This window comes from Wasmannia auropunctata, unplaced genomic scaffold (assembly GCF_000956235.1).
Source record: "Wasmannia auropunctata unplaced genomic scaffold, wasmannia.A_1.0 LD335987.1, whole genome shotgun sequence".
Taxonomy (NCBI): domain Eukaryota; kingdom Metazoa; phylum Arthropoda; class Insecta; order Hymenoptera; family Formicidae; genus Wasmannia; species Wasmannia auropunctata.
Window position 1 is genome coordinate 2,004,408 of NW_012026903.1, and position 26,791 is coordinate 2,031,198.

The 26,791-nt window shown below is 44.0% G+C and overlaps 1 protein-coding gene across 1 annotated transcript; it reads right to left on the reverse strand.

Annotated features, from left to right (window-relative positions):
- Positions 1-1,915: 1,915 nt before the first annotated feature.
- Positions 1,916-26,791, reverse strand: LOC105454248. Its single transcript, XM_011696753.1, has 4 exons — positions 26,625-26,791; positions 4,472-4,732; positions 3,922-4,151; positions 1,916-2,474 (listed from the first exon to the last, which is right to left on the reverse strand). Exons 1-4 carry the CDS (start codon positions 26,770-26,772, stop codon positions 2,136-2,138), a joined length of 978 nt encoding a protein of 325 aa, XP_011695055.1. The 5' UTR covers positions 26,773-26,791; the 3' UTR covers positions 1,916-2,135.

Genomic DNA, 26,791 nt, shown 5'->3' on the forward strand with positions numbered 1-26,791 from the left:
GCAGTCTTATGTAGGTCGTCTTCGGATCAATCGTATATCACTTCTCGCGAACTATTAAATTATAAGAATATCACGAATGATGAAAATGAGAATTCGCATTAGGGCGTTAATAATTTCTGTTGCAGAGAATACTGGTAAACTTGAAAACGTTATTTCGATGGTCTACAAATAGATTAAAACAATAAAGTAAAAATTATTTTAGCTAACTGTTATACAATATTCCAACATATCATTTTTTTTCTCTAACAAGAATTTAATTTGAATCTTGATGAAATAAAAATTAGTAGAAAAATATCAAATATGTACGAGAACTATAGTTGTTTAATATTTTCATGAAAAAAAAATCAATCTCACGGATTATTACTGCAAAAATATCGAGATAAAACAGTATCTCTCTCACAAGCCTCGCGAGGATGAGAGCGGAAAAGAGGCGCGGAAAGGGCGGTGAAGCCTTCGTGAAAGCCTTCTCATGTGGCAAGGCTAAATTGAGGATTTTCGTCGAAGGGGCTCGTGTAATCAGTAAGCAGGCATGGAATCGTAAGATAGACTTACCTGAGCCGACGGAAAATGTCATTATCAGGCTCGGTGTCTCGTGAAACCGATTCGAATCGGCGCTCGTTACGCCGCCTCCGCCGGGGGGGACGAACGGGATACTCGACCCCGTTTGAAAGGATCTCGAGGGCGTCCTTTCAGACCAGCGATCCTTAATTAATCTGGAAATCGAATCAAGGAGAGGCAGGAGAGTCACAGAGCCGGCGTGCCGATAGATCGGATCGAAGGGAGGGGTGAGGGAGAGGGAGTCCGTTTGGTGAATCCGAGACGGTTTGTGTGACCGTCTCCCTCTTACCTCTTTCGATGGTTTCCTCGGGAAGATCGTTCTCCCGCTAATTTCTCCGTTTATTGTTTACCCCGTCCTACGGCTTCTCTTTGACGTCTTAAACTGCTCCTATCTCGCCGGTCTCTTTGTTACTTACGCAAATTATGTATATCGGAGTCTTGGCGGAATCTTCCGCCACGTACCAAACGCCGGCAAAGGAAGTCATCTCGAGTCACGAGAGCGGAGAGAGAAAAGAGAGAGAGCCCTCGAATAGCCATCATGCTGCTCCTGCCGCATGTATCGTCTTTTGTTCTTCGTAGTATGTTAACGATAATCGCAATTCCATTGATTAATCCATTGATCGTTTAAACATGCGATGTAATTAACATTCGATAAAATCGTTTAACGCTGCAAAAGAGGACGTCTGGTTCGCGAGAAATGTAATCAACCAAGTTTTGATTGAATCATCGTTTTTATTACTGCAATCGTTCCGACGATAACGACGATACTCTGGATCGTGTAAAATCGCAGAAACAAAAAAGGCGTCGTAAATCTCTTCACACGTAGAACTCTCGCATGCCTTGTCGAGGAAGATTCGGATGTGGAGAATATAGTCGAATTAACCACATACTTATACGCTATATACGTACGCCGAGACGTCGTCGAGCCGTGCTTAGGATTACGACTCGTATACACTTATAATGCTTCTTAAACTATACTTTTCTGGTCTGACAAATGATAGATATATTTCTCGAACGCGACGTTTTTCCAGCCGCGTTATTTCCCCCTTCCTTCCCCCCTCCCCACCCCACGCAAAGAATCGCTCGCGATCTCGCGCGCGCGTGTCCCCGCGAATCTCCCCGATATATCTCTCCGTGTTACTTTCATCGTGTTCCCTCCATCGTCCACCCCCACACAGTCCTTCCGTCCGGTTAATTATACACGACAATTTGTAATGCTAATTCACAATTATACACTATGTACAATCGCCGTGCGCCCGCCGTTCCGACCTACTTTACGTAGAATTGTATTGCTATCTCCGTCTTACATACGATATACGGGGTGTTCTAAACACTGTGTGTATGTATGTGTGTACACATGCGAGCGAACGTGTGTGGATTGCGCGAAAATTCGGGACGCATTCGAAATGTATGTATCGCGCTTGATTGACATGTAAAGAAAAGCCGATGACGATACGCGCGACGTTTTTTTTTCTTTCCTGATCACGAGAAGACATATACACTAATTAGCACGTACTTTTTAAAGAATCCGAATTCTTCGGGGTCGTCGATCGAATAATTAAGCGCACCGATCGATATTAAACGTGCAGAAGTCTGAGACTGTCGTAGCGAATCACGTGAATCACGGTCATCGTCCAGCAGGTCAGAATCGGGTAGAGCTCAATGTTTGACCTCGAGCCCGATTTAGGGGGCTCCTGGGCGAGACGTTGGTTGCTGGCGGCGAGTGTGGCAATCTCGATCGTCTTGAGGGGCTGGTCATTGGAGATTCCCGGTAGCGTCGACTGGCAGATCAGCGTCAAACTGCCGCCGGAAAAGTGGTGCCGTTCCAGGCGCATTGTCAGGCCTAGCCGCGTCGTGGAGACCAGTCCGTCTATGTTGCCAATTCCCCGTAAATCTTTAGTTAAGGCTCTGTTTACCTGTCAAGAATCCAAGCCAACAGAGTATGTAGAGTTTAAAACTGTTGGAATTGTTTAAAATATTTATGGAATCTGCAAAGTCCATATATTTTAAATAACTGTAATAACGATAAGATTTATGCAACAGTCACAAGTTATCGAGACATCGCCGCGTTGATAGAAAAATGCAATAAATTGAAAGCAAATCGACTCTAAAGACTTCAGCATCGATTTCTTTCTTTAAATTTCATTATTTAAAAAATGCTAATTTTTATCTTGTCTCACTTTTTTTTAAATCAACGCGACGATATCTAAATATATAGGATACAGAGTATAAAAAATTAAAAGAGATTGCAAAGCGAAAGATTTAATTTCGGTCCTCGACCGTAAATTTAATCATCAGAGTCTCTTTAAAAAATAACAACTCTAAAAACGTCTGTTATATCAATTTTGTATGAGTTACGATTTTTATCGTACGGGTAGCACATTTCTGTCGCAATCGCGTTGCGTTTCCGCGAGTTTATTCTCGAGGAATTAATTTGTGGCTCGTATAGCTCTGTATTTATTGAGACTTCAACGCGCGCGGCCGGTCAGCAAGCGAAATAAAAATGCCCACGCGAACTGGCCTCGCTTGACAAATTGTCGTTGAATAAACCGAGTAGTACCTCCTCGCGAATGACGTGCGCAGCGTAGCATTGAATAATGGGAGTTATGTGGTTTCTAGTTCACCATGCCCGCTTAACAGCCCGCGGAAGCGAGCTTGGGATTACGTTGCGCGATTAATTACAAAATTTTCGCTTGTTTCGTGTCTGTCAGCGCTACAGGGATGCCCTTAGAGTAGTTAGATATTATATTTCGGGGATAAATATTCCTTCGATAAAAATATATAATACAACCTTGGCCTTTAAGTATAGGTAAAGCTTCTCCGTAACTTGACGTAAACAATCCATGTTTAACAAAAAATAAATTAAAAAACAGTTTTATTAAAAAATAACATTTATTTTTATAAAAATTTTAATAGTCTGTTAGTCCTCCTCTAGCTTTTATTATTGCCTTTTTCAAGAAAATAGAACAAATTGAAAGTACTTCATACTTATGGCCAAAGCTATATAATAAATTGGCAGTTTTTAATAAATAACACACAATTTTCAATTTCCAGCATTAAATGTTTTTAATTCTTCGATAGCTTTTGACTTAAAAAAGCTATCGAAGAATTAAAAACATTTAATGCTGGAAATTGAAAATTTGTGTTATTCGCTTGATAATTGTTTTAGATAAATAAAAAGCTGTTCTTTATTTAATAGAAATAATTCGCAAAGCGAGCGGATGGTGAATAAAAAACGCTTCGTGTATACGGTACGAAGAATCTCGGAAGTTTATCCGATTATCTTTCTGAACTGATGCGATTTACCTCTCGAAAATTTAACTAACCCTCGCCTTCGCTCACGCGCGAACGTCATCGACTCACCTCTTTATTGTTCAAGATGAACGTTAAAACTGCCGGGGGGTAACTCAATCCCGACGTGCACTCCGCTTGGAGGATCTCGCCGACTTCGTAAGAAGGTCGCACCCCCTCGAGTACCGGGGCACTTTTAGGCGGTACAGCCACGCTCATGTTCGCCTCTCTGTAATCTGTCTCAAAACTCGGCGATTCGGATGACACCTCGCAGCCGTAAGACCCGGCCAAGTCGACTTTACCTGCGATATTAAGTTAAAGAGAAAAGAGACTAGCTATATTATAAAGGAAGCACTTAAGAAGGCACTTTTTTTATGAATATATCTTAATAAAAGACAATACAACGGAAGAATATTATTTTGAGAATATAATTAAATCTTCTTTAAACCTTAAATCGTTAAATTTCCGACATTAACTTTATTCCTATAACAATCTGTATCTCGAAATTGCGATATTCTACAAAAACGATTTTAATTTGTACATAAAAGATTCATCTTTTATATAAAAGCTGTAATAGTGGATACGATCTTGCGAGTCTCGCTTGTAAATTGATGTCGCGCACCTTTGCGGGTGTTCGGGCCCAGAAGTGTCACTTGCTTGTGGTCACTTCGGTTGAGGTCGATGTACAGCCCGCTGATATTTTGAGGTCGCTTGGGCGTCGCTGATCCCGGCATGTATCTGAAGATTTCCTGGCCATCCTTGTTCCACGTTACCGAATACAGTTCCTTGCCACCGAGATCGTATTCGCACTTGAGTAACACCCTCTCCCACCTCGGATCGGCGATACTGGGCACTTCCAGCTTTCGTATCTCCAATGTCGCAGCTACGCGATAGAAAACACAAACGATTTTTTTATTCTGTACGTTTAATATGTACTATCACATAATGATATTAAAAGCGCTTCATATTATTATAATATATTATAATATATTAAGCGCTGTTATAAATACAAAGTTTTAAATAATGTTAAATTAATTTAAGCTAATTAAAATTTCTCTAAAACAAATGTGTTTGTACTTGAATAAAAGTAAATTTTGCTAACAGAATTTATCATAATTAGATTGAAGTGAACACACATAATAAAATTTCTTGATTTATTTCTCCATATTTTTTGTCACACTGAAATAGATCTCGGATTTTAACTCATTTACGCTGTAACGATGGTACAATTTAGAACACGAGTGAAATAATTTAATTGGTTGGTAATTATAAAAAAATTGTTCTGACGTTGAAATCGCAATTCTCGAAAGAGGTCTCGGGGAAATATAGTTATTAGTGGAAAATTTCAACCGCGCAAATGGAAATCTCAGCGGGAAATGGCTCCGCGATAGTTGACATGCGCGCATTAATTTATTTAAGCATGCATCCGCACGGCGATCGGGACAAATACAGCGGTAATTAAAAATATTCGATCAACCGAACGCAATTGAGTACTCCAAAGCGGCCTGAAATTTAAAGTGGTTGTGAAAGAGAGAGCCAATTATTATCGTGCAAACCTCTTCAGAAGGCAAACAAAAAATTCATCCGCACTTGTTCTCCCATCGATAATGTGTACAGTTTACAAAAATTGCGGGAAAAATTTGTTGCATTAAATAACACACGTGACAACAACATAAATATCCCATGTGAACGAAACCTTGACAACAAAGAGAGAACTGCAGCGAGCACCGTTTTTTAAGAGAAATTAATTCAAAAGTATTTTTACTGCATTTTACTGCATTTTATTTTAAATGAAGCGGTTATTTGCAAAAGTATGGCTACCTCTATGATTTTTTATTTTTGACACACTTGTAGTCCATTTGATGTCAAATCCATAATCATTTTGAAATACGATTACGTTGTTATATTTTTAAGTTAAGAACGAAGACAATGGAAAAGAAATAGATACACGTTCGAAGTTATTTTCTCTTGTGACCTCCTTCAAGATTCATTATCAAGCTGTCCGCCGCTATAACGTTCATGTTCCGTTATGGATTGCTAATATATTATTTACTATTTGCGTCCCGCGCGCATCGATATTATATTTATTTTTATTTCGATATTGTCCGAAATTTGTAAAACAATTTTGGCATTATTTATATATACATATACATAAAACTGCAATATAAAATATTTCTAAAAAAATCCTTTTCAAAAAAAAAAAAAAAGAAAAGATGTACTTGGTTACCGCGTCGCTACAGGAAGCTGTTTCGTTTGAAAGTTTGTACACCGGTTTGTTTAAAGACAAACGATGGTTGTCACAACGACGTTGGCAAAACATTGAAGAACAATTAGAAGAGTAAAATCGGCGGACAGTTATTTTCTTTCTTCTCAAGCGCGTCAACACACGCGAAACTACTGCAGTTACATATAGTCACATAACAATTTATTGATTTACTTTGAGTATCCTATTTTGATAACACTCAATTTTACGGCGCATCGATATTTTACATCGCTCCGGACATTGTTACGTATTTTTCTGTTAAACAAGTCGCACAACCGCAAAATCAATACACGTTGAATTGGAAGTTTTTGTACACCGTGCGACATTTTACATTTATCTCTCCGATCCTCATGACCGGATCCAATCTCTGTAGCTGCTCTCTAACAGCTCTTTGCACTAATTCACGTGAACATCGAAGGTCCCCCGATTTCTCCACGTGTATACGAGTGACCTTCCTCTCAGCTCTCAGAATTCCGTCTAGTTAACAAGTGGTTTCGCGGCGGTTTGACCATTCGCCTCGCGGAACAATAACGAGTCTTTTTAAATAATTCGTCGGCTTTCGGGCTTTGTGTTGCTGTATAAGCAGTAGTTAACCGGACAAACACAATAGAGAGCCACATGGACTCTCCTTTGACCCTGTCCTACTGTTACGCCGTAGGACATGCAGGGCTATGTTTGGTTTCGGAGTGCGAACTTCAGGATGAAACCACGCGGCTTCCTGGCATCTTTCCCGGCGCGTGCCTCAGATACGCAAGTGCTCGCCTGCCATTGAATAAAGTACGTTGTACGATATTGGGATACGAATGCTCCCGACGTGCTTTACATATCGAGGGCGGCGGAACAGCGTGCAGCCGAATGCGCAAATACGCAAAACTGTACGAGTACGTTAATGACAAACAAGTAAACTGACACGGCATGATTGAATATGATTTAGCATGTAGACCGTGCAAACTTGTTATTTATCGTGTAGATATTGTATTTCCTAAAACCGCAAATTTACCATGTATGGATTAAAACGGCCATTTAATAACGATCGTTATAATTTTAGACCGATTGTTCTATGTTACAGATAGAAGATACGGATCTGGAATGAAACGATCGACTGCTGATGCCAGCGTCGGCTAATTCGGATTGTCGGATAATCCGCGCGTTGGCTGACTCGCGTGTTCCGAAGGTACAGTATCACGGCGCACAATCAAGCGATATTTCTCTCCGCAAGTCCTTTCCACCCGAGCCTCCGCTCTTTCTGTTTGTGAACACGCGCGCGGCCGCCGTTTCTCTCTCGCGAGCCAATTAAACCGGCAATTAGTTTAATAATTAGCGATTTAATTAATATGCCACGCGACACAGGACGGACCGGCTTGCTCAAGACAATGGGCGACCGAGTCCATTTTCGGGGTCGACGTACCGTCGAGGGCCGTCGACTCGCGCGCGCGTACTCTGATTAAAGACTCCCACGCGTATCAGGGAATCCCGAAGGATCAGAGCGGCCGGGATTCCTTTGAAGTTCGAGGATTGATTCGCCTCGTTCGCGGCTTCGAATACGACCAGGACACAGGGCTTCCTTATTCACCGCGCCGCTGATCAAATGCAAAGCCGATACTTCGAATTTTATTCCACGCCGTATTCCGGTAAGAGTCTAATTTTATAGTTCTCTAGCTCTCTCTCTCTCTCTCCCTTCCTCCCTCTCTCTCTCTCTCTCTCTCTCTCTCTCTCTCTCTGCCCCTTTCTCTTCTCTTCGCAATGATTTCATCATCAGTTTGATTATTCAAAATAAATCATTTCATCGCTGTAATATATTTTTTTGCACAATATTAATGTATTAGACTTCAATGAACAGCACATAAAAGATGCACACTGTTTCATATTCTTTACACATACTATATTCGTTTCATTTGTAACTGGATCGAATGCTATTTTCCAGAGAATTAATTTAATATATTTTTAAATAAATTTCTTAAACAAATACATTTTTAACAAACACGAGAGCTAACATTCCATTTACCATCAAGCGCGTATTACTATATATTATACCTTTTTATATTGTTTAAATAAATTTCATAAAAGATCGAGCTTTTGTTCCAATTGCGCGCGCGTTTATCGTTTTATACAATACCTCACGATTTTCCAAATATCGCACGGGGGGTAAAACTAAAGAGGGCGTCGATGATTTATTATGAATAATTTATGACTCGGAATGCTATTTATTTTCCGCGTCTGATATTATTTTTCGGTATGTGCGCCTTCACGCCCGCAGCTGTGCGAGCTTTACAATTCAGGCTTACGCGCGGGGCGCAACAGCTACCGATGCATCGAACGCGGCCAAGTTTTTCCTTATTCATTGCACGGTTGATCAAATGCAAAGCCGATACCTCGAGTTTCATTCCATTCCGCGCGCTTTACACCCGCCGCGGCGCGAATAAAAAGTTTCGACGATTCATCGTCTCCCGTTTCTTCGCCCTTCGTAAGTAACCAGAATGAAAATCGTATCTGTCCTTTACGCCTTAGCACAGCTCATTGCCAGCGTTATGCAAACTTTCCATAAAGAATATATTTTAAAGAATAACAGAGCCCCAGGAGGGAAAGATAAGGATGTAGTCCGTATTGTAAATCGATACATAAAGGAGGGAATAGAGGTACACGTAAACGTAGTGTTTCACGGTTGTATAAAAAGTATACATGTAACACTCTTTAATATAATAATTTCAATGTAATTTTGAAATTCGCATTTTCTCGCGTGATATCGATAATATCGCGATATTCCATGTGTCGAAAATAAATAGCTCGGCGCAATAACTGGTGCATTAGTCACGGTGGACGCGTTATTGTTTGCCCTTTGTGTCTTTCGTTTTTCTCTCCGGTCGCGGGACACCGGCTGGCTGGCTGGCTGGCGTTTCTGGCTGTCGCGAGCAACAGTTTCCGGGGCGCGAGCGCCGCCGCCGCCGCCGCCGCCGCGCCGGTGTGGTGTGGTGTGGCCTACACAAGAGCCCGGATTCGCGCGAGCCGCGCGACAAACGCGACATACTATCGCGCGCCGCGTTAATCGCGTTATTTGCCCGCTAATTAAGCACGCGCGATAAATTTGGCGCCCAGGCGGGCGGTGGCGTGTTTATTTGTACGTTTCGCCGCACGTCCACACATCGATATACGTTTTGCTCGTGATTCTTTTTTGCAGCCGCCCGCCTGTTGGCGGCGGAGGGAGTAACTAACGATCGCACAGCTGACCGTATTTGTACTGTACCTCTCCCTCTTCCGCGTTCTCTCGCTCTCTCACAGATTCTATCCTCCCTTTTTCCGTAGGTATATACAGGTGCTATTACAGGATCGAGAGTTCGCGGGATACATTTCTAGTTAAAGGGACTTATGTGCGCATCGCGATTTATGAAAACCCTCTGGGGCGCGCGCCGCGTTTCATCCTCCACCTACGGCACGGTAAAACGCTCAATTTTGGGAAATTTCTTGCGGGATGTTAACAGCAGGTGCAGCAGCCGCTTGCGAGTTAATTCGGGCTCGCCCTTTCGCTTCTCTCTCCCTCTCGCTTTGTTCAGTTTTGAAACGATTCGCGTTTCCAGTGGCAACTATTTATTTGCGTGAGAGTTGAAATACCAGTGAAATTTCGCGCTCGTTATTTGAGTTCTCGTTCTTTTATAACGAGACTATTGACCCCATTAGTCAGGTCCTATAAGACTCTTAAGACATGTCACTCCCAGCGTTTTGAGTCGTCGCTTAAATTCTTAGAGTCTGAGAATAAGTCGTCGGTTCGATCAAACATTATTATGCGTAAATTACTTATACGAATGTATTAAATGCGTTCTATTGTATACGCGCGCGCATTGCTTGATTTAATATTCAACTAATTTAAAAACAAATATGGATTGGCTAAATAAAAAAATTTGCATGAACGTTACGGCGGTAGAACAGAACTGCGATACGAGTTTTACTGTTAATTGCTTGCATTTAATTTCGATTGTTCGTTTATTCATGAAAATCGATCGTCCGTCGTACCTTTAATTAGCACCGTATACAATCAAGGAAAGAACGGCGATATGAAATTTAAAAACAACACGCTGTGTGCAATTACGTGCTCAATTATTACACCGCAATTAGTAATCCTTTTCAAAATCTTGTTTTATATCCGGATTAAACGTAAACATGTTTAATAGATTATATAATGTAGCAGCAGTTATTACCTTTTATTGACACGCGGCAGGTTATTTTGACAGAATAAGAGCAAACATTTCTTCAAATCTTGCAAACCAATTTTTTTAAATTGTTTTGTTATTTTACCGTCATTTTTATGTTAAAAATATATCGTATTAAAACTGTACCAAACAAATAATATTGAGCAACAAATAATATTGAAATAAAGAAAAATGTAAAGATCAAAATTCGTCGAACAAGATACAGGAATAATTTCGTATACATGGTCTGTTTCTGATGAGATTAAAATCCTCGCTCGCTACTTAACCGCAAGATATAGGTAGTCTTCTTTGAGGGGACGGGCGGGCAGGAGGGAAGAAGGGCGCTGATTAACATGAATTGCTCGAAAATTCAAGAGCGGTTGTGGGAAGACGGCTGGACCATTTTACGAGATGTGGGCGGGTCGGGAAGTCAAATGACCAGCAACCGGCGCGAGTTCTTCGCCGGCGCGGCGGAGCGGAGAGACTTCGTTGCTTCGTCGTCGAGCGTTGTGCTTAAGTGACTCATACACGTACAACTCGCGGTACTTTACTCACGTGAGTAACGCTCCTTTCCGCGTATACACACACACACAGACACACGCGCGCGCGCGACGCATTTATTAGTGCTCCCACGCAGCGCGCGCCACTCTCGCAATCAGTTTGGGTAATCTTAAACGTCGGGGCTGGCTTTATCGCATATGCATATTCACTACCGGCGCGATAAGCGTGTATATTAAAGCTCCCATGCCACTCGTAGGTACGGGCGAAATGAATACCTATGCGACTACACAAAACTATCACGTGTTACACGATACGTTCATGTAATGACCACGTTGATGTTGCCGGGCGTGTGTGAATTGCCGCGAGACACGCGGGAGAGCTAAGTTCTAATAATCGACGGATTATTTAGAGAAATTTAAATATACTGTTTATGCATCCACTGGGCGTTCTCGTATTATCTTAATTCCCGACCGTTATATACGCGTTGCGCGCGCGGATGCGCTTCCTCTCCTCCTCGTTAGAGAAAGAAATATATTCCGGCCATCCCTTCGATCCCCGGCGACCCGTGTTTGAGCCTGCGAGCCGCGTTACGAAGAACGCGGATGCAGTTAACGACGTAATTGACCGTTTTAATTGGCCATATTATTGTTTAGTGCGGTTGCTAGGCTATCGAACGCGTCGCGAGGCCGACGACGTATTACCTCTTCCTTCATCGGACGAACGCAACTGCCCTCGTAATAATTATCGCGTCGCGAGCGCGCTTACACGCGTGTAAATTCGCTCGCCGCCGTCTCGCAAACGAGCGGGCGCGCACGCATGCACGCACACACGCACTTCGCTTCGGACCGCGTACACGCGCGCACGAACGGACATCGTGGACGAGACATGTGCGGCCGCAATTGGCTGAAATTAGTGACGACATTGTTCAGTTTACTCTCCGTCCCCGCAATTGCCCCCTTAATAGCCGCGGAGGAACGTTTCTTTACGACACACTCGTCGTCTCCACAATACTCGACCGCGCCGTCAGCCGGGAGATGGAGTGTCTTATTGATGTTCATCAAAAAGCGCTGCGATTCGAGTGACGTTCGAGTACCTGCTTCGCATTTTCTTTGCGAACGTCGCGGTATACGCTCGAGAGCGCTTCTGGTACCGCCCGAGAGACGTATTGTTTATGTGCTTCAGCGATCGATGGGCTGCTGTAATTCGAAACGAACTGCATATTAAACCTTCGACCGTGTAATCGAATTCTTTCCGATCCTCTTAAAAAATCTATATGTAGTTTTATTATACAATCGAAATACGAGAGGGGCATTAATAAACTTGATTATATAACGTCCGCAAATAGTTTTGCATTTTACATATGATATGCACATATATAATTTGTACTGCACTGCAAATATACGTGTATATTTGTATAACAATTAGATTTGTATAACAATTAGATGTTTTATATATTTTTTGTACATATTATAAATATAACAAAGTTATACTATGTACAAAAATGTATATATAAAATGATTAATTGTTATACTTACTGTATCATTCATTATACTGCAAATATTTATGCATAGTATAAAGCTAGATATTTATACATTTTTTGTTGTACACGTAGTATAAATATAACTTTATTATGTTGAATAACTTTATTATGCTACAAAAAATATACATAAATATATATAAAATATCTGAATGTTATACATTACTATACATATAAATATTTACAGTGTAAATTATATATGTGCATATCACATGTAAAATGCAAAACTATTTGCGGACGTTATATAATCAAGTTTATTAATGCCTCTCTCGTATTTCGATAAAATGATGTCTCGTGTTTCGCGGGAGTTTACCTATATGTAATATTACATGATCGAATGACTACGACCGCTCGAAGATCTTTAGGCAGCGAACCAATTAGCTCGTACATACATATGTATATATGTTGAGGATATATATATATGTATGTGCGTGTAATCAGTTCCGGCCGTGATGAAACCGTTTTCTCAAGAAATGAAGTGTGACGAGAAGATCGCGCGGCGAATGGACACTTTGTCGCCAAGAGTATATGTTCGCTAAGTACTCAAACGAGGACTGAGCATTCGCCACTAAGCCCTATACCCGCGTCGTTCTAATTGAACGAGTAATAACCGAACGAAATTTGTATACGGCGAAAATTGATTGCTCGTTTAAAAGTGCAATCTGATAAATTTTGCTTGTTAGATAAATATTACAAAATTGATACGCGGAAAATACCGTCGGCAAATTCCATCAAAAGATTGCCATCAATTATATCGGGCTAAATTTTACGCTCAAAAAAATTTAGGAAGCACAGAGAGAGAGAGAGAGAGAGAGAGAGGAAAGTTATAGAGAAAATTAAAACTGACACACTTTAATATGTATTTCCATGTGCATTAATTGGTTGTCATTCTTCACGCGCGGAAGTAGTCACGTCGATAGGGATCAATTTCCAAAGGGAAGAAATCGTCCATCTAAGCCGTGAGATATTGCCCGCCGGGCAGTGTTCGTTGACACGAAAAACGTGAGCAGGATTTAATTTGGAACTAACGACGACGGATGCGATAAGTGCAGGAGGGAAAAGAGAGATAGGTAGACAAATAGTTGGAGGAAAAGAGAGACAGAGAGAAAGGTGGCGGTCCGATAATTGCTTCTCAAAGCCGAGGCTATTCTATGTCGCTCTCGCTCTCGCTCTCCCCGGGACCACGGTATTCTAGCCACGGGCTATGCATTAATTCGGGAACGATCCCGCGGGAGGAGTAAGGAATGTCGTTATAGCCGACTCGAGCCACTGCCATCGTTGTTCCTCGCCTCGTTCCTCCAAGTTCGGATAATTGCTTACGAATTTACCCAGCCTGTGCGCGCGCGCTGCACAAACCGACCCCATGTAGATTTTCTTGCCTGGCCGTTGTCGCCGTGATACTGACAGCACGTGGTGGTTACCTCTACGGTCACTACTCTCTCCCGCTTGCCGTGCAGCTGCGCCTGGGCCGTGCGGCGCGATGCAGGTGCACGAGGAGCCCCGGCGTCCCCCGGGGCGGTCCGAGGGACGCCGCAACCGTGGAGGGACCTTTGTCGTTCTCCGTGTAAATTAACCATCGGATGCAGATCGGCGGCACGGTATTTACGGTGTCTCTTACCGCAGAGCGGCCGCATAGTATTAGAGTATGATCCGCATACTCCCTTTACCAATGAGATTAGAAACAAATTGCACGAAATTCGGACTGCGATGCGAGAATACCCGCACATATCCGCAAATATATCCTCAAATATATATAAAAGTACAGAGGATATATTGAAATGTATTCTCTGTAATTTTAATCTATTTAATTTTTTTAAATAATTTAGAGTAGAGATTTTTCTCTTGACCAAAGCATTGAGGTGCAATAATTTTTGTTATATTTATTTGCAATATAAAAAAAATATATAAAAATTTATTATTTAGATATATTTAGATATAGTTTAATTTACTAATATAATATATATACATATATATTTACTTTGATGTATTTTGAGTGTGATTTGTATAGTTACTGCTTTCAAAGCGAGTATCTTAAATATCGTTCTATTTGAAGTTTTTCAAGCGGTTTAACAAGCGACGTTTCTGCATTAACTTTAACGTTTCCGGCGCGATGTATTTTGAATAAGAACGTTACGGAATACAACGTCGCCAGCTGGAAAGTTGAATAAAAATTGATGCCCGAGCAAACGGCGAATCAACTTGCATAAATGATACCGCGACTTGAAGGGAAAAAGGGATAGCAAACTTGGACGTTCTGCCTGTTTCGTCTGTTATGCGAGAACGTGGCTCAATGATCTCCGCCATTCTCGCAAATTTCGCCTCTGCAGCTGCGGCAACACGCGATGCAGATGCAAGTACGGCGTTTGAGCAAGAAACGCAATACGGCATTATGTACCGGCATTGTGTCGTCTACTACCGCGCAAAGTAAACAGCAACGGGAGGCGGGGGAGGGACGGGAGGGCGGGACGGGGGACAGAAGTAAAGCAAATTTACGGTAATGAAACTGTAGTAAAGTAAGTTGTAGCAAAAGGAAACGTAATTAAATCTGTCTAATTAATCTTTCGGTCGTGGTCCCACACGACGACTCCTGGTAATCCGTACCCCGCTCTCGCGCGCCCCATCTTTCTTCAAAGACATTTCAAATGACGACTATCTCGCCCGCGTTTGTTCCTGCGTATTTGATTAAGAAGATTCGAGCAGCGGGCGCTGCGCTGGGCTACGCTCGGCGCTGTTCAATTTGCCGCCCGAATAAAATGGCAACAACGTCGACGCTGCTTAACTCGGCATTGTTTTTGCGATTGTTTTCTCATTAAACGATTTACTTCTTGTTAAGCAGAAGTGCCTCCATGATAGCGCAATAACGGCGACACTAAGTATCCAGTCGCGAAAATAGCTTGCAATTTCTTCGGCGAAGGTAAACTCGCCGGAAGCGTGGATAATGTACAAGGTTTTAAACAAAGAGGAGTCGCGCGCGCGCGCGACGAGAAACTCGAGCGTGGTATTGAATTCGATTTGAAGAGTCCCCTCTCGAAATGATTTTTCTCACATTTATACGGTCCTTTTGAAATCGTCGTTGTCGAGCTGCGCGCTCCTCTGCGATGCGGATCCCGGCGACCGGGGCGCACAATTGCGGGCGCGCATCAGACTGCGGAATGACAATGTGGGCGGAGGGTAGTAATCACGACAATAGAGGAATAACCGTATCCGCTGTTGCCTAGTTTCATATAACGAGATTGCCGATGATAGCAATCGCGGTTGCGGCGAAAGGAGATGGGTAACGCGCGTACCGGGGCCCTTTTGAACCCCCCTAATTAATGCTGTGCGCGCGCGCGCGCGCGCTCGCTCGCGGGAGCTCTCAATTGGACGAGCTTGATGCTCTCAAAATATGACTATTCGTAAAGTGGCGCGTGCATGTCAAACTTTAGGTACGCGAAACAGAGCCGTCGCGTCGCGCCGCGTTGCGTCGCGTCTCGTCGCGTCGTTCGTTCGTTATACGAACTTTCGTGCAATTTGTTTATTGTGTCGCAACGAAACTATAAGCTCGCGCTAATCTGCATAGTTAATAAGAAGCTATCGCGCCGCGATATAGTAGCGATATAGTCGCGTTACAGTTGGATCCTTGTTACAGTTAGATTCTCTCTGCTGCGTTTTATTTTTAAGTGCGCATCTCGAGCAATTATAAGTTATTTATTTTGTTATTTATTTATTTACGTCTCTCACAATATGTCCTTTTTGCAATGAAACATTCAGATCACGCTTTCGCAATGAAACAACGTTGCATCATTAAAGATAAAGTCTCAAGTAATATCTAAGGAAGCAATTTATATAAAATTTAATCTTAATTATTTTTTAATTAAATTTCTACAATAGAATAATTCTATTCTTCTTTAAAGTACAGTCGTTTGTTTTCATGTACACTGCAAATCCACAAGATGTGTAAAGAGTGCCTCATCAGTGTAAAAATACACACACTGTACTGCACGAAAATTTGAATTTACATATTTATGTATTATTTTTAACGGATGAGACATTTTTTACAAATGAAACTTTGAATTTGTACAGTGTATTAAGTATTTTTATACTCATTATCGTTCCACAAGGAATTAATTCTATAATTATATATGGCAGTTAAAGATAAATTTTATTTTTTGAAACCAACAGTGAGATAACGAAGGGCGATAATCGTCGTGCTATCGTAGGTTTTGCGCACAACACGTTCGTCAATTGCGCTTATCTCCCGCGGCTCTCTCCTCTCTCTCTCTCTTTCTCTCTTTCTCTCGTGAGGGGTTCTCGCAGCGGATCGTGATTTTTAATTGCGTCTCCCATCGCGGCCTTTTGTCCCGGCCAGCCCTTTTTCCCTTGCCGTGGCGACGGTGCTCGACATCGGTGCACGATAATAAAGTCCCATCGGGACGACGGGGTATACACAATTAGCGCGCTTGTGACATCGCCCGTTGTCTCTCGGATGCCGGCGAGTGAGAGAGAGAGAGAGAGAGAGAGAGAGAGAGAGAGAGAGAGACCCAAGCTCATCGCGGCCACACCGCATAACCACTCAAATTCGCAACGAGAGGAAACTCCGCCACGATTGTTCCACAATTCGTTTCGTCCAGCGGCAGGTGCGGCGCGCGCGAGCGCGCGCGCGGAGATGTCATCCACGCGCGCAATATAATATTTGCTCTTTCTCTTTCCCTTTCTCTCTTTCTCTCGGTGTGCACGAGTTTTATATCGCACGTTTCTCGCGCTCAGAAGGTTTTCCACGTACTCCCTTACTTTTTCCCTTTAATTTCTCGCATGTCGCATGTGTGTTCCTCCTAATTGCGTGGGACGCAATCCGTCGGACGAGAGCGAGCGTTGCGAGGTGCGCGCGCGCATGCGAGAGGTTACCTCGAGACTCGATACCCCGCTCTCCGTGTTTACTATAGCAGATAATAACGAGGTAAGCGAGGGCTTTAACCCCTCCTACCCCTCGTTACGTGCTCGGGTCGCGCAATTATAATTTTATTGCGGCGGAAACGCGGCTTACCGAGAGGGCCCCCCTCTCCCATCATCTTGGTCGGCTAATCTGCCCCTTCCTTTTTCTCATTTTCTCCCTTTTGTACGAGTGACGCGTTTCAACGACAACGACGACGGCAATGACGATACGACGATGCGATGCGAATACCGTCGACCGTCGCACATTCGCATTTGATGTTCGATCGCGGCGATGAGATAGCCTTCGCTATCGGACACCGAGTGTCGTCCTACACGGACGTTTTCGTCGCGGCGTTTGCGAAAAGCATCGTTAACCGGGCTCCGCATCCGGGTCAAATGCTTCTGAGTCCCCCTCCTCCTTCTCCTTCCCCGTGTGCCATACACACGCGTGCGCGCGTGCTGCAGCCTGCAAGCAACGCGTAGAAATCCGCAAACGCGCGTTTCTCGGGTATCGCGAGAGAGCGCGTTTGAGCGAAAGCTCTCGTCGGCCGTCGACCGCAACGCGCACTCGAAAACGTAATGCATAGATGTGCCCACGTGCGCGCGTGCACACGTAGGCTCACAATCGGCGTACATGCTCGTGTGGCGGACGTATCATTGTACGTACGTGCGCGTTCGTGCGCGCCCGCGGGCGCGCTTGTAATTCGATTATTAATTTAATAATCAATCATCGACCGGGTACCAAATCGCATTAGCGACGCCCGGTTAAATCACGCGGATCGCCCGGCGCGCCCGCAAAATGGCGAGAAAAAGCCGCGCGCATTTTTTTTTCATCTCTCGCATCGGGATCAGACGCGACCGCGATGCGCATATGACATTTGCCGATTCGGGGGATCAAACACTTTTCGGACTCTGGGGATAGGAGTCAGCGACGCGCGTGCACGTTTCGGGATCTGCAGTGCGCGGTTCGAAAAATTCAAAGAATGGAAACCTAATGGTATCGAAATTGTGGTTTTCAGTATCGAAGATCTTCGATATATAATCGATATTCTGCGATACTAAACAAACCGGACTAAATGTTTGTTTAACGGATGAATTCGATACATTAAAACTATTGTTTATACGTATCGTTTATTGTTATTGATAACAGTATAGCCTGCGAATTGAAACTTTGCGCTCAATGCTTGAACCTATAGTGAAGCGATTTAACATAAAATCGGTGCGCCGAAATCCGAAAATCAAATCCATTAATATTACATAAAGAACTTTAACAATGTCGCAATAATATTATATTACATGCAGAATACGTGAATTTTATTAAAGAGAAATATTATATTTAAAGATAAAATATTTAATGATATCAACGTACTATTTTTGAATCCCAACCTTAAAATATGTAACACAAACTCAAACAAAGACAAAAGGGTGAAAGGTTGATATAATATCCATACAGTTCACAAATCACTAATTTTCAATTTAATTTGATATATTAATATTTCAATAAACCGGTAAATATATTGTTACAAATGGACATGTTAATATTATTCGTCGCCTTTTCGCGATTTTATTGCTTTCACAAAATAATATCGCATAAACACACACAGTTTGGTACTAAAAAATTGGTACGCGTTAAAAATTTTCTGGCTTTCTGGCCAACTTTGGAATTAGGGTCATACTCTAAAACATTAGAATACAACATACATTAAAATATCCGACGCAATCCGAGTTCATCAGATAATTGCAATTAACGGAACCAGGTGGATAAGTAAACCATATTTTATGTAAAATAATTACGTACACAATGTATCTTAGATCAAAGCATGTTCCAAAACACAAAGCGATATTAAGTTGTATTCCCCGGGGTCTTACAACTAAAATGAAACACACCGCGAGGGGTCTGCAATCGTGTTGGATTTGCAACTTCGCAGACCTTCAGCACGCCGTGCCGCGAAACACCCCACGTGACGGAGGGTGGGGGAGGAGGGAGGAAGGAGGAGGATCGTTTTTCCCCGTCGATTATATCGCTCGCGCGCGCGGATGTGCCGAAATGCAGTGGCCATGCACGCGGCAGTGTGCATGCCCGATCGGACGGAGGGGGCTTTTAAGCGAACGCGAGATCGACAGCCGAAAGTGGTGCTCCAATGTGCCGGGCCCGCATCGTCGCTCTCATTTTCCTATTGTTTCTGCGAGCGACGTCGAGCACGCGGCCGAATAATAAATGCGATCTTCTCCTCTCGCTCTCGCATTCCATCCGGTCATGGAAAATCCCAGTTTTCTGGACGTGGACAATGGCGATCGAATGTACGGACCAAAACGGAGTTTCTCCATTACCTCTCTTTTTCCCTCCCCATTTCTCTCTTTCCCTCTTTCGCGTTGTCAATTACGCGTCGCGCCGCTGCCGCAGAGTTGTGGAGAGAGGGGGGGGGAGAGAGAGAAAGAGCGAAAGAGTGAAAGAGAGGATGTGTCGTCTCCCGTCGTCTCCTCCAATTTTTCCCCTCCCTCGCCCTTATTGTTCTGTCTCGATTATGCTCGAGAAAGCCACTCGATTAACGTCACACAGGGCACGCGATTATGACAACGGAACGTGAAGCTTCATTAACGTGTCGGCGGCCTCTCTACATCGCGGATCGAGCTTCGAGTGTTTCGTTATGCCCGGAGCAATAATACGAGATCGCTTTCAGGAAATCATCCGTTAGAATCTTGTGGGGATTCTGCGTTGACGCGTAGTGCTCGCGCTTCCATTACATAAACGAGACAGAGATGCGAACAGTGATATATCACTTTGCAATCTGTTTTACGCGACACAAAATTTATTTCATTAATATACGTACCACGACCTTAATACATACTAGGAACTTATTATTATGGGCACCAAGTGGCGTTTTGACTGAACAGGCTTATTTCTAAGCTGTTGTTAATTGTATATTCATATCGTGTGTAATATATCGTTCAATTTTCACTTATTATTTTTTATTATTAAAAACTTGTTGCCACAAATGTGTGACACATGTGAATCAAAATATTTCGAACGAGTTTCTACGCGTTACTTACGTTTGTATTACGCGTCATCTTTTTCATTCAAGAATTCCAGAATTGATTCGCGGCACAGAGCATCGGGCTCAAAGGGACGCGAGCGCGACGTAACGCAGAGTGCACTCGTCTCGATTACTGCAATTGCCGCGGCTCACGAAACGTACCCGTGGTGCCGTCGTGTTGCGCCTAGCTCAATGGGACAAGCGGCGTGAGAGAACGATGATCGATAGGCCGTTCACGGCGACGCGGCCGATTACGGTAATTAAGTGCGGAAACAAATATGAAATTAATACTTGCGCTTGTCCGTCACGAAACACGGTGGTCCCACGGCGTTATTAGCCGCACGCGACGCAGCTGTGTGCATGTGCACACGTATGTGCGTATGTGTATGTGTGTGTATTGTGCTGTACGTACAATACCGACCGATTATCGGCGGGTATCGGTTTGCGCGCAGGTATTACGGGTGCCATTGTTAATTGCGGCCATTGTCGAGTGGTCAGGTATTCGGACGTCCGCGAAGTTAATGCCCCATATTTTCGATCGGGTGCGCATCACGGGGAGATAGACACGACTACCAGGGGGGAGGGGGTGCGAGGTGACGGGTGGTGGGACGCGCGGGGGAGGGGGAGGAGGTGCGAGACAGAGAGAAAGTACGCTATTGTGCGTGCCGATTGAATCGAGTCGCTCCGCATTGTCAATTCCGACCGAGCGCTCACTCGTTTACTTCGAAACTAACGGTTGTACGGCGACGCCGTTTAAAAACCGCTTTCACCGGTGCGAGATCCGCGGCGTACGCGCGACGGCGCGACGCCTGTTTTTGCTCTCGGGATTTTTTACGACGTATGATATCCGCGTTATGGCGAGTGCGTAAAACGAGCAGTATGATCCTTAACGACGTGCAAATACATATGTCATGTCTTCCAAGGTGACGGCGCAGGTGCGTGACTTGTATATGAATCGCTAGAGTGCGGCAAATAAAGTACGACACGGTTGAAGTATCGCGAATTATATGTATACCGCACGACGATGTTCTCCACGTCGCGCGCGACACAATTGATCGTCTCTACGATCTTGACGCATTGACTGAATACGAGTTAATTCAATTTGTAATTGGCAACTTATAGATGGACAGCTGTTGCTGTATTTGATTTTTTAAGAAAAAAAATTTTATTATAAGTTTTGACAAATAATATAATTAAGTAGATTAAGAATATAATTATGCGAATATGATTAAGTAATTTATTAAAATAACCAGAGAGAGAAGGGGGGAGGGAAGTACAAAAATGAAATCGGGGGAACAAAATTATCTAATTGTTCAGTGGCAGTCAACGTGTTAAATTGTTATCTCAATGTTGCGACCGGATGTCTTAACCGAGTCTCGGGAATTTCCCCGGACCGTTTGAGTCCTTGACGGTGGTCCTCTTTCTTTAATCGCCGGCGCGAGAGATTGGATTTGCCGTTCACTGTACCGGGAGGAAAAGAAGGGGGGGAGAGAGGAGGAGGAGGATTATCTTAGGAACAGGCCAGAATCGTCGTCCTGCGGGATTGAACGCGGTGGTCCCGGCAGGTATATACTTCGGACGGCGCGACCTGGAAACGGATGGCGGAGAGAAGCCATCTGTCTTATTGCCGATGCGCGCCATTCCCTTTCCGTCCCCTTTCCGTCCTTATCCCCTTGCGTGTTTACGTATGAAAATGATGCACTCTGGCGTGATGGGCTCTCTCGGCGCGGCGCATTCCGCCTTCCCAAACGCCAGCTTACATCGGAGGGTCCGACCGGCTACGCGCGCACACGGGAGTGACCCACATTATGCGCGCACCCTCCCTGCCCCCCTTATACTACGCGCTGTTATTATCCCTCCCCTCCCTCCCCCGTTCGAAAGGCCATCTTGCAAGATCATTAATCTCGCGCACCTACAGAAGCCGACCCATTAAGGGGAATTATTTCACAAGTACATTATTTTACGGACGATACTTACAAAGGGGGGGGGGAGGGAAGAGAGGGAAGAAGGTTCTTAGACCTCGGCTCATCTAATATGTGCACCGGGGTGAATTATTAATTTTCTCAAGATCGATAATTCACTGACCTCCGGAGGGGAAAAAGGAACACGTAAGAAAGGCACTGGTCTAAAATAACACACGTGTGCATTTGCGAATGTGCGCCCGCGCGTGTGTGTGTGTGTATGAATCGCGTAGAAAGAAATAGAGCAGAGACGGCTCTCTCCTCATCTCCTGAAACATTGAATTTTTCGCGTCTGACGCTTTTTCCCCTCGAGCCAGACAACTGTACAATATGTATGAAGTGAGTCGTTTTATTATTTTGGAAATACATTTAATTAATGAGAAGATTCTCCCCTCTCTTGCCACTCTATTTGATATGCGCATTTTTTTCCACTTTTTTCAAAGGGTATAACATTTCCCTTTATAATTAATCATGAATCTAATTCAAATCCACGCGGTACGCTCGTGATTGTAAAAAGTCTACTCTATGCACATACAGCTACGAAATACAAAAGTTATACCTGCGCACTCGACTTTATTATGTGAAACGCAAGCGTTCTCTCACTCGAGCTCACTCCCTCAGTCCCTCTCCTCGGTGGTGCCTGCAATATTTGTGCACTTACGTACGTACGCCGTGCACGGAATGTTATTAAGCATGATAATAATTCGACTGGAATACCGCAAACCCCCCTTATATAGCGACCGATCGTAGCGCGGCGATAAGAGCGAATTAATTCTCTTGATGCTAGCTTCGCTAGTGCGCGATCCTTGCGCCGCGTCACGCACGCACACAGCGGTTTACATTCCTCCTCATCTGTTCGCGGGAAACTACAAGAAGCCGGTTGCGCCTTTACTCCGCGGCTTCACTTCTATTGTTGCGGCGCAATTTTATTAAAACTTTGCGAGTCATTCCTGGCCCCGATTCCCAGCGCTCTTCTTTCCGCATTTAAAGAAATACTTGGAATCGATATTTCTTAAAATATTGCAACAGTTCTAATTGACCGAAATATTTCGCATTAAAAGTCAGAAAGGTCTGGCGCGTGCCAGTAAAATAAATGGTAAGATCTTGGCCTCAGGTGCATTTTAATCTTAAGACGATTAATGCTACGAGTAACAAGTTAAGCGATATTTTCGCTCGGCAAATTAAGGGAAGTGCGAGATTTTTGTTGAACTATTTCACCGTGTGTACCGTGTACTTTTTAATATTTAATCTGTGCCTCGTATTATATGTATATATATATATATATATATATATATATATATTACATATGATATATGTATATATTATAGAGACGCCTGTGCGTACACGTTACATTCTGTTCAACACGAATGGAACAACTTTTGCCATCGCATTCGCGTTTCGCGCTCGCCTCGAATGGAGTCACTTGTGCTCTAATCCCGCGCGGGCATGAGTTCGAATCTCGCTCGCTAATACCGCCAAAGAGGCGCAGCCAGATGAGGCTATCGGCCGGCCACTCTTGAAAATACTGCGAATAGGTGGATATCACAATCAAATGTAGCTACAGTTAGCCGGTATTACCCATCAGTAATCTCGCGTGACTGCCCTTTTCATACTCGCGTATGTATTATCTGCAAAACCGGTAGCGCGCCGTGTGTCGCAGCTCATCAATTCGTTCGGTATAATAAGTATTAATCAACCGTTATTGGCCGTTTAATTGTTAATTAATTCATCTTTGTAAGCGCACCTTTGTCGGCAGCTTTCAGAGGAACATATCGGTAATATCACATAACACTGATATAATCACTGGATTGATTATCTAATGATTATGTAAAGCTCCAATTTGCGATAAAGTCATTGAGATTTTGATTTATCGAGCCATTATCAATTAATTGCGGAAGTTGCTATTAAGTTGTTTTTGTTTATTTATCCGTATATATTTCACAAATATTATACCATCGCTTTTATATATTTTGTGTCATTTTAGAGATAGATGATGACGCTTTATTTTCCCAGCTCTTGTTCACATCAGAACCTCGCGAAAACGCAAAGGCCTGGCGTCGAGGGAATTTAATCGGCCGGGGCGGGGGCGATTTCACGAATGACATGGCGAGTCAACCGATAGTAAGATTTTAATGAAACCCGGAGCCTAAAGTCCGCCCCCCCCTGCCTCGACAAACACCGACGCGCGATGTACGGGGCCACGGACGTCTGAGATTACGCGTCTGAGAGCGAGCGATATTCTAATGGACGGCTGGCAGCCGGCCTTTCTCTCGTGCATTTAGTCGAATGGGTTAAAACTGCGGTTATTTGCAGTGCACTTCGATCGAATTGGCTGCCGTTTGCATAATCTCCTTCCGTTGCCCGCCGCGTCGCATTCGTCCACATCCGCACACTTTTCTTTCGCCGGATCTTTCTCTCTCTTTCTCTCTTTCCCGTCTCTTCCGCCCGTCTCTCTTTCTCTCGTGCGCCTCTTCCTTTTTCCCATCCGATCCCCGTACCTTCCATCCGCGAAAACGATCGCGTTTCTTTGTTCGAGGCAGGCGGGAAATTTAGGTGCCTCTCTACGATCGCGCTTGATTTATATCCGTCGATCGATCGACGACCGACGCGACGACGGATCGTTCACCTTCGTGTGCGCGCCCCCGAGGGAAGCTTGATCATCGGGGTAGCCGCGGTCAGCGCACGGCGATTGACGATCGCCGCGTACGCGAATCGTCTCAATTGCGACTTTCTTGTCCGAGCCGTCCGAAGGGTGGAGGAAGGTAGGGAGGGGACGGAGATGATCGGATTTCCGCAGATCGACTGCGTTTATAAGTACGCGAGCGTCGTCGACGACGACGACCTTCGGTGACACAGGGGGATACGTGTGCCGTTACGGGAGGCGCGCGCGCGGTCGGTTCTTAGGGGAAAACAAATGACACACCATGATCGCCCTGAGTTTTGCACGTAACCGATTTGAATAAATTTTCACGTGGCCGTAAAAATTGCCGGTCTTGCCTCTGACGTACTGAAATTGCGAGATTGTTTCCGCGGCGTGGAATAAAAATATTTGTTTTGTGAAATTTATACGCGTCCTCAGTCGGACATATTTTTCTTGCGGCGAGAGAGAGAGAGAGAGAGAGAGAGAGGAGAGGGAGGGAGAGAGAGGGACAGAGATCTCAAATAATTTCGAAATTAACTTAAGTGTCGCTTTTGCAGTATACGAGATCCACCGATGAAGAGAGGGAGAGCCGCAATTGCGTTGCCGAGAGGCGCAATTTGCGATTAAAGATCGCGTATAAAATTATCATACTGTAATCACGGGCTTTTGCGCGAAACGTGGCGTGCGTGGATTTAACGAAAATTCATATGGCTAACAACGTGAAATCATTCCGCGTTACGTTATGAATAGCCCACGCCGCGCGGCCGGCACACACAAAGCAATAACCGTTAATGTCCGTAATAATTGTTCGCCGCGTATTATTAATACAACTTAATTACCGGTAAGCAATCTGCGGCATAATGTATATATATTCGCGACAATTCCAATCGCCGGATGGAATGTGTAATATTCCCCCCGAATTCGCGGCTGTTACCGGGGAGCGCGCTTTACGCGCGAATTATATCGGTTACGCTAAGTTTGCCGCGGAACGACACGAAGTTCTTGTTAAATTGCTCGTCTTCCGTTTATGCGATCCTGAAATATATATATATATATATCCTGTATATATCTGTACTTATGCATGCACGTGTACGTGTATATCATTGTATATCGTTCAAAGTGAAAATTTCCCGCCGGGCGTTCGCTTTAACCGTCGCTGAATATTTATGATCCCAATCTCTTTTCAGCCTACGGTAAAACGAGGTTTACCGCCATAATAGCGACGGGGCGATGCGCGCGGCCGTTTCCGCGATGACTTTAATAACTAGTTACCGGATTAATTGCGTCACTTTGTCACCGTTAATTTACCTATTAAGCACTTATCGGCGGGATGACGTATCGCCGGCCGCGCGCGGTACAATTATTCATTATGCTAATTGCGCGAAGCTCTGCTGTAGATAAATCTTACTCGCTCTTTCCCGATCGTGTAAATGCCATTGTGACGTTTATATCGCCGGGCGCGAGAAGAGGAAGCTGTTTCGCGCAGCTACCATTCGAAACTCATCATTTAAAAGTGAAATCTCGCGATGTTGCAAAGGTCGGAAATTTATATACACTTAAAAAGTTCCAGAAAATCTCAGAAGGATTGAAGATACGCTGCGATCAAAGGGCAGCATGTAAATCGCGACCGGCCTTAAAATAGTGAGAAAAAAAATAAATTATGCAACGATGGGATAGGGAATGGGAAGTGGGGGATGGAGCGGAAAGAGAGAGGTGTCGCTCCGGCGAGATTAAAGCTGCCTCACCTGTCGTTAGAGAAGTGCAGAATAGCGCCGACAGTAGTACGAGCTGCATTTTAGTCAGACACTTGCCGCACCTGGAGCACGATTCGTGTTCGCCGTGCGAAGTGGCGTCCCACTTCTTCCTCGTCTGCACCCTCGTCGAGCACTTCATCGTTCACTTGACATTTGTG

What these genes read in the sequence shown, in the direction of transcription:
- LOC105454248 (XM_011696753.1), bottom strand. Translation starts at nt 26,772, where the DNA reads ATGAAGTGCTCGACGAGGGTGCAGACGAGGAAGAAGTGGGACGCCACT. An exon ending in GGGCCCGAACACCCGCAAAG is followed by an intron (nt 4,152 to 4,471) that starts GTGCGCGACATC and finishes TTAATATCGCAG; the next exon opens with GTAAAGTCGACTTGGCCGGG. An exon ending in TCATCTTGAACAATAAAGAG is followed by an intron (nt 2,475 to 3,921) that starts GTGAGTCGATGA and finishes GATTCTTGACAG; the next exon opens with GTAAACAGAGCCTTAACTAA.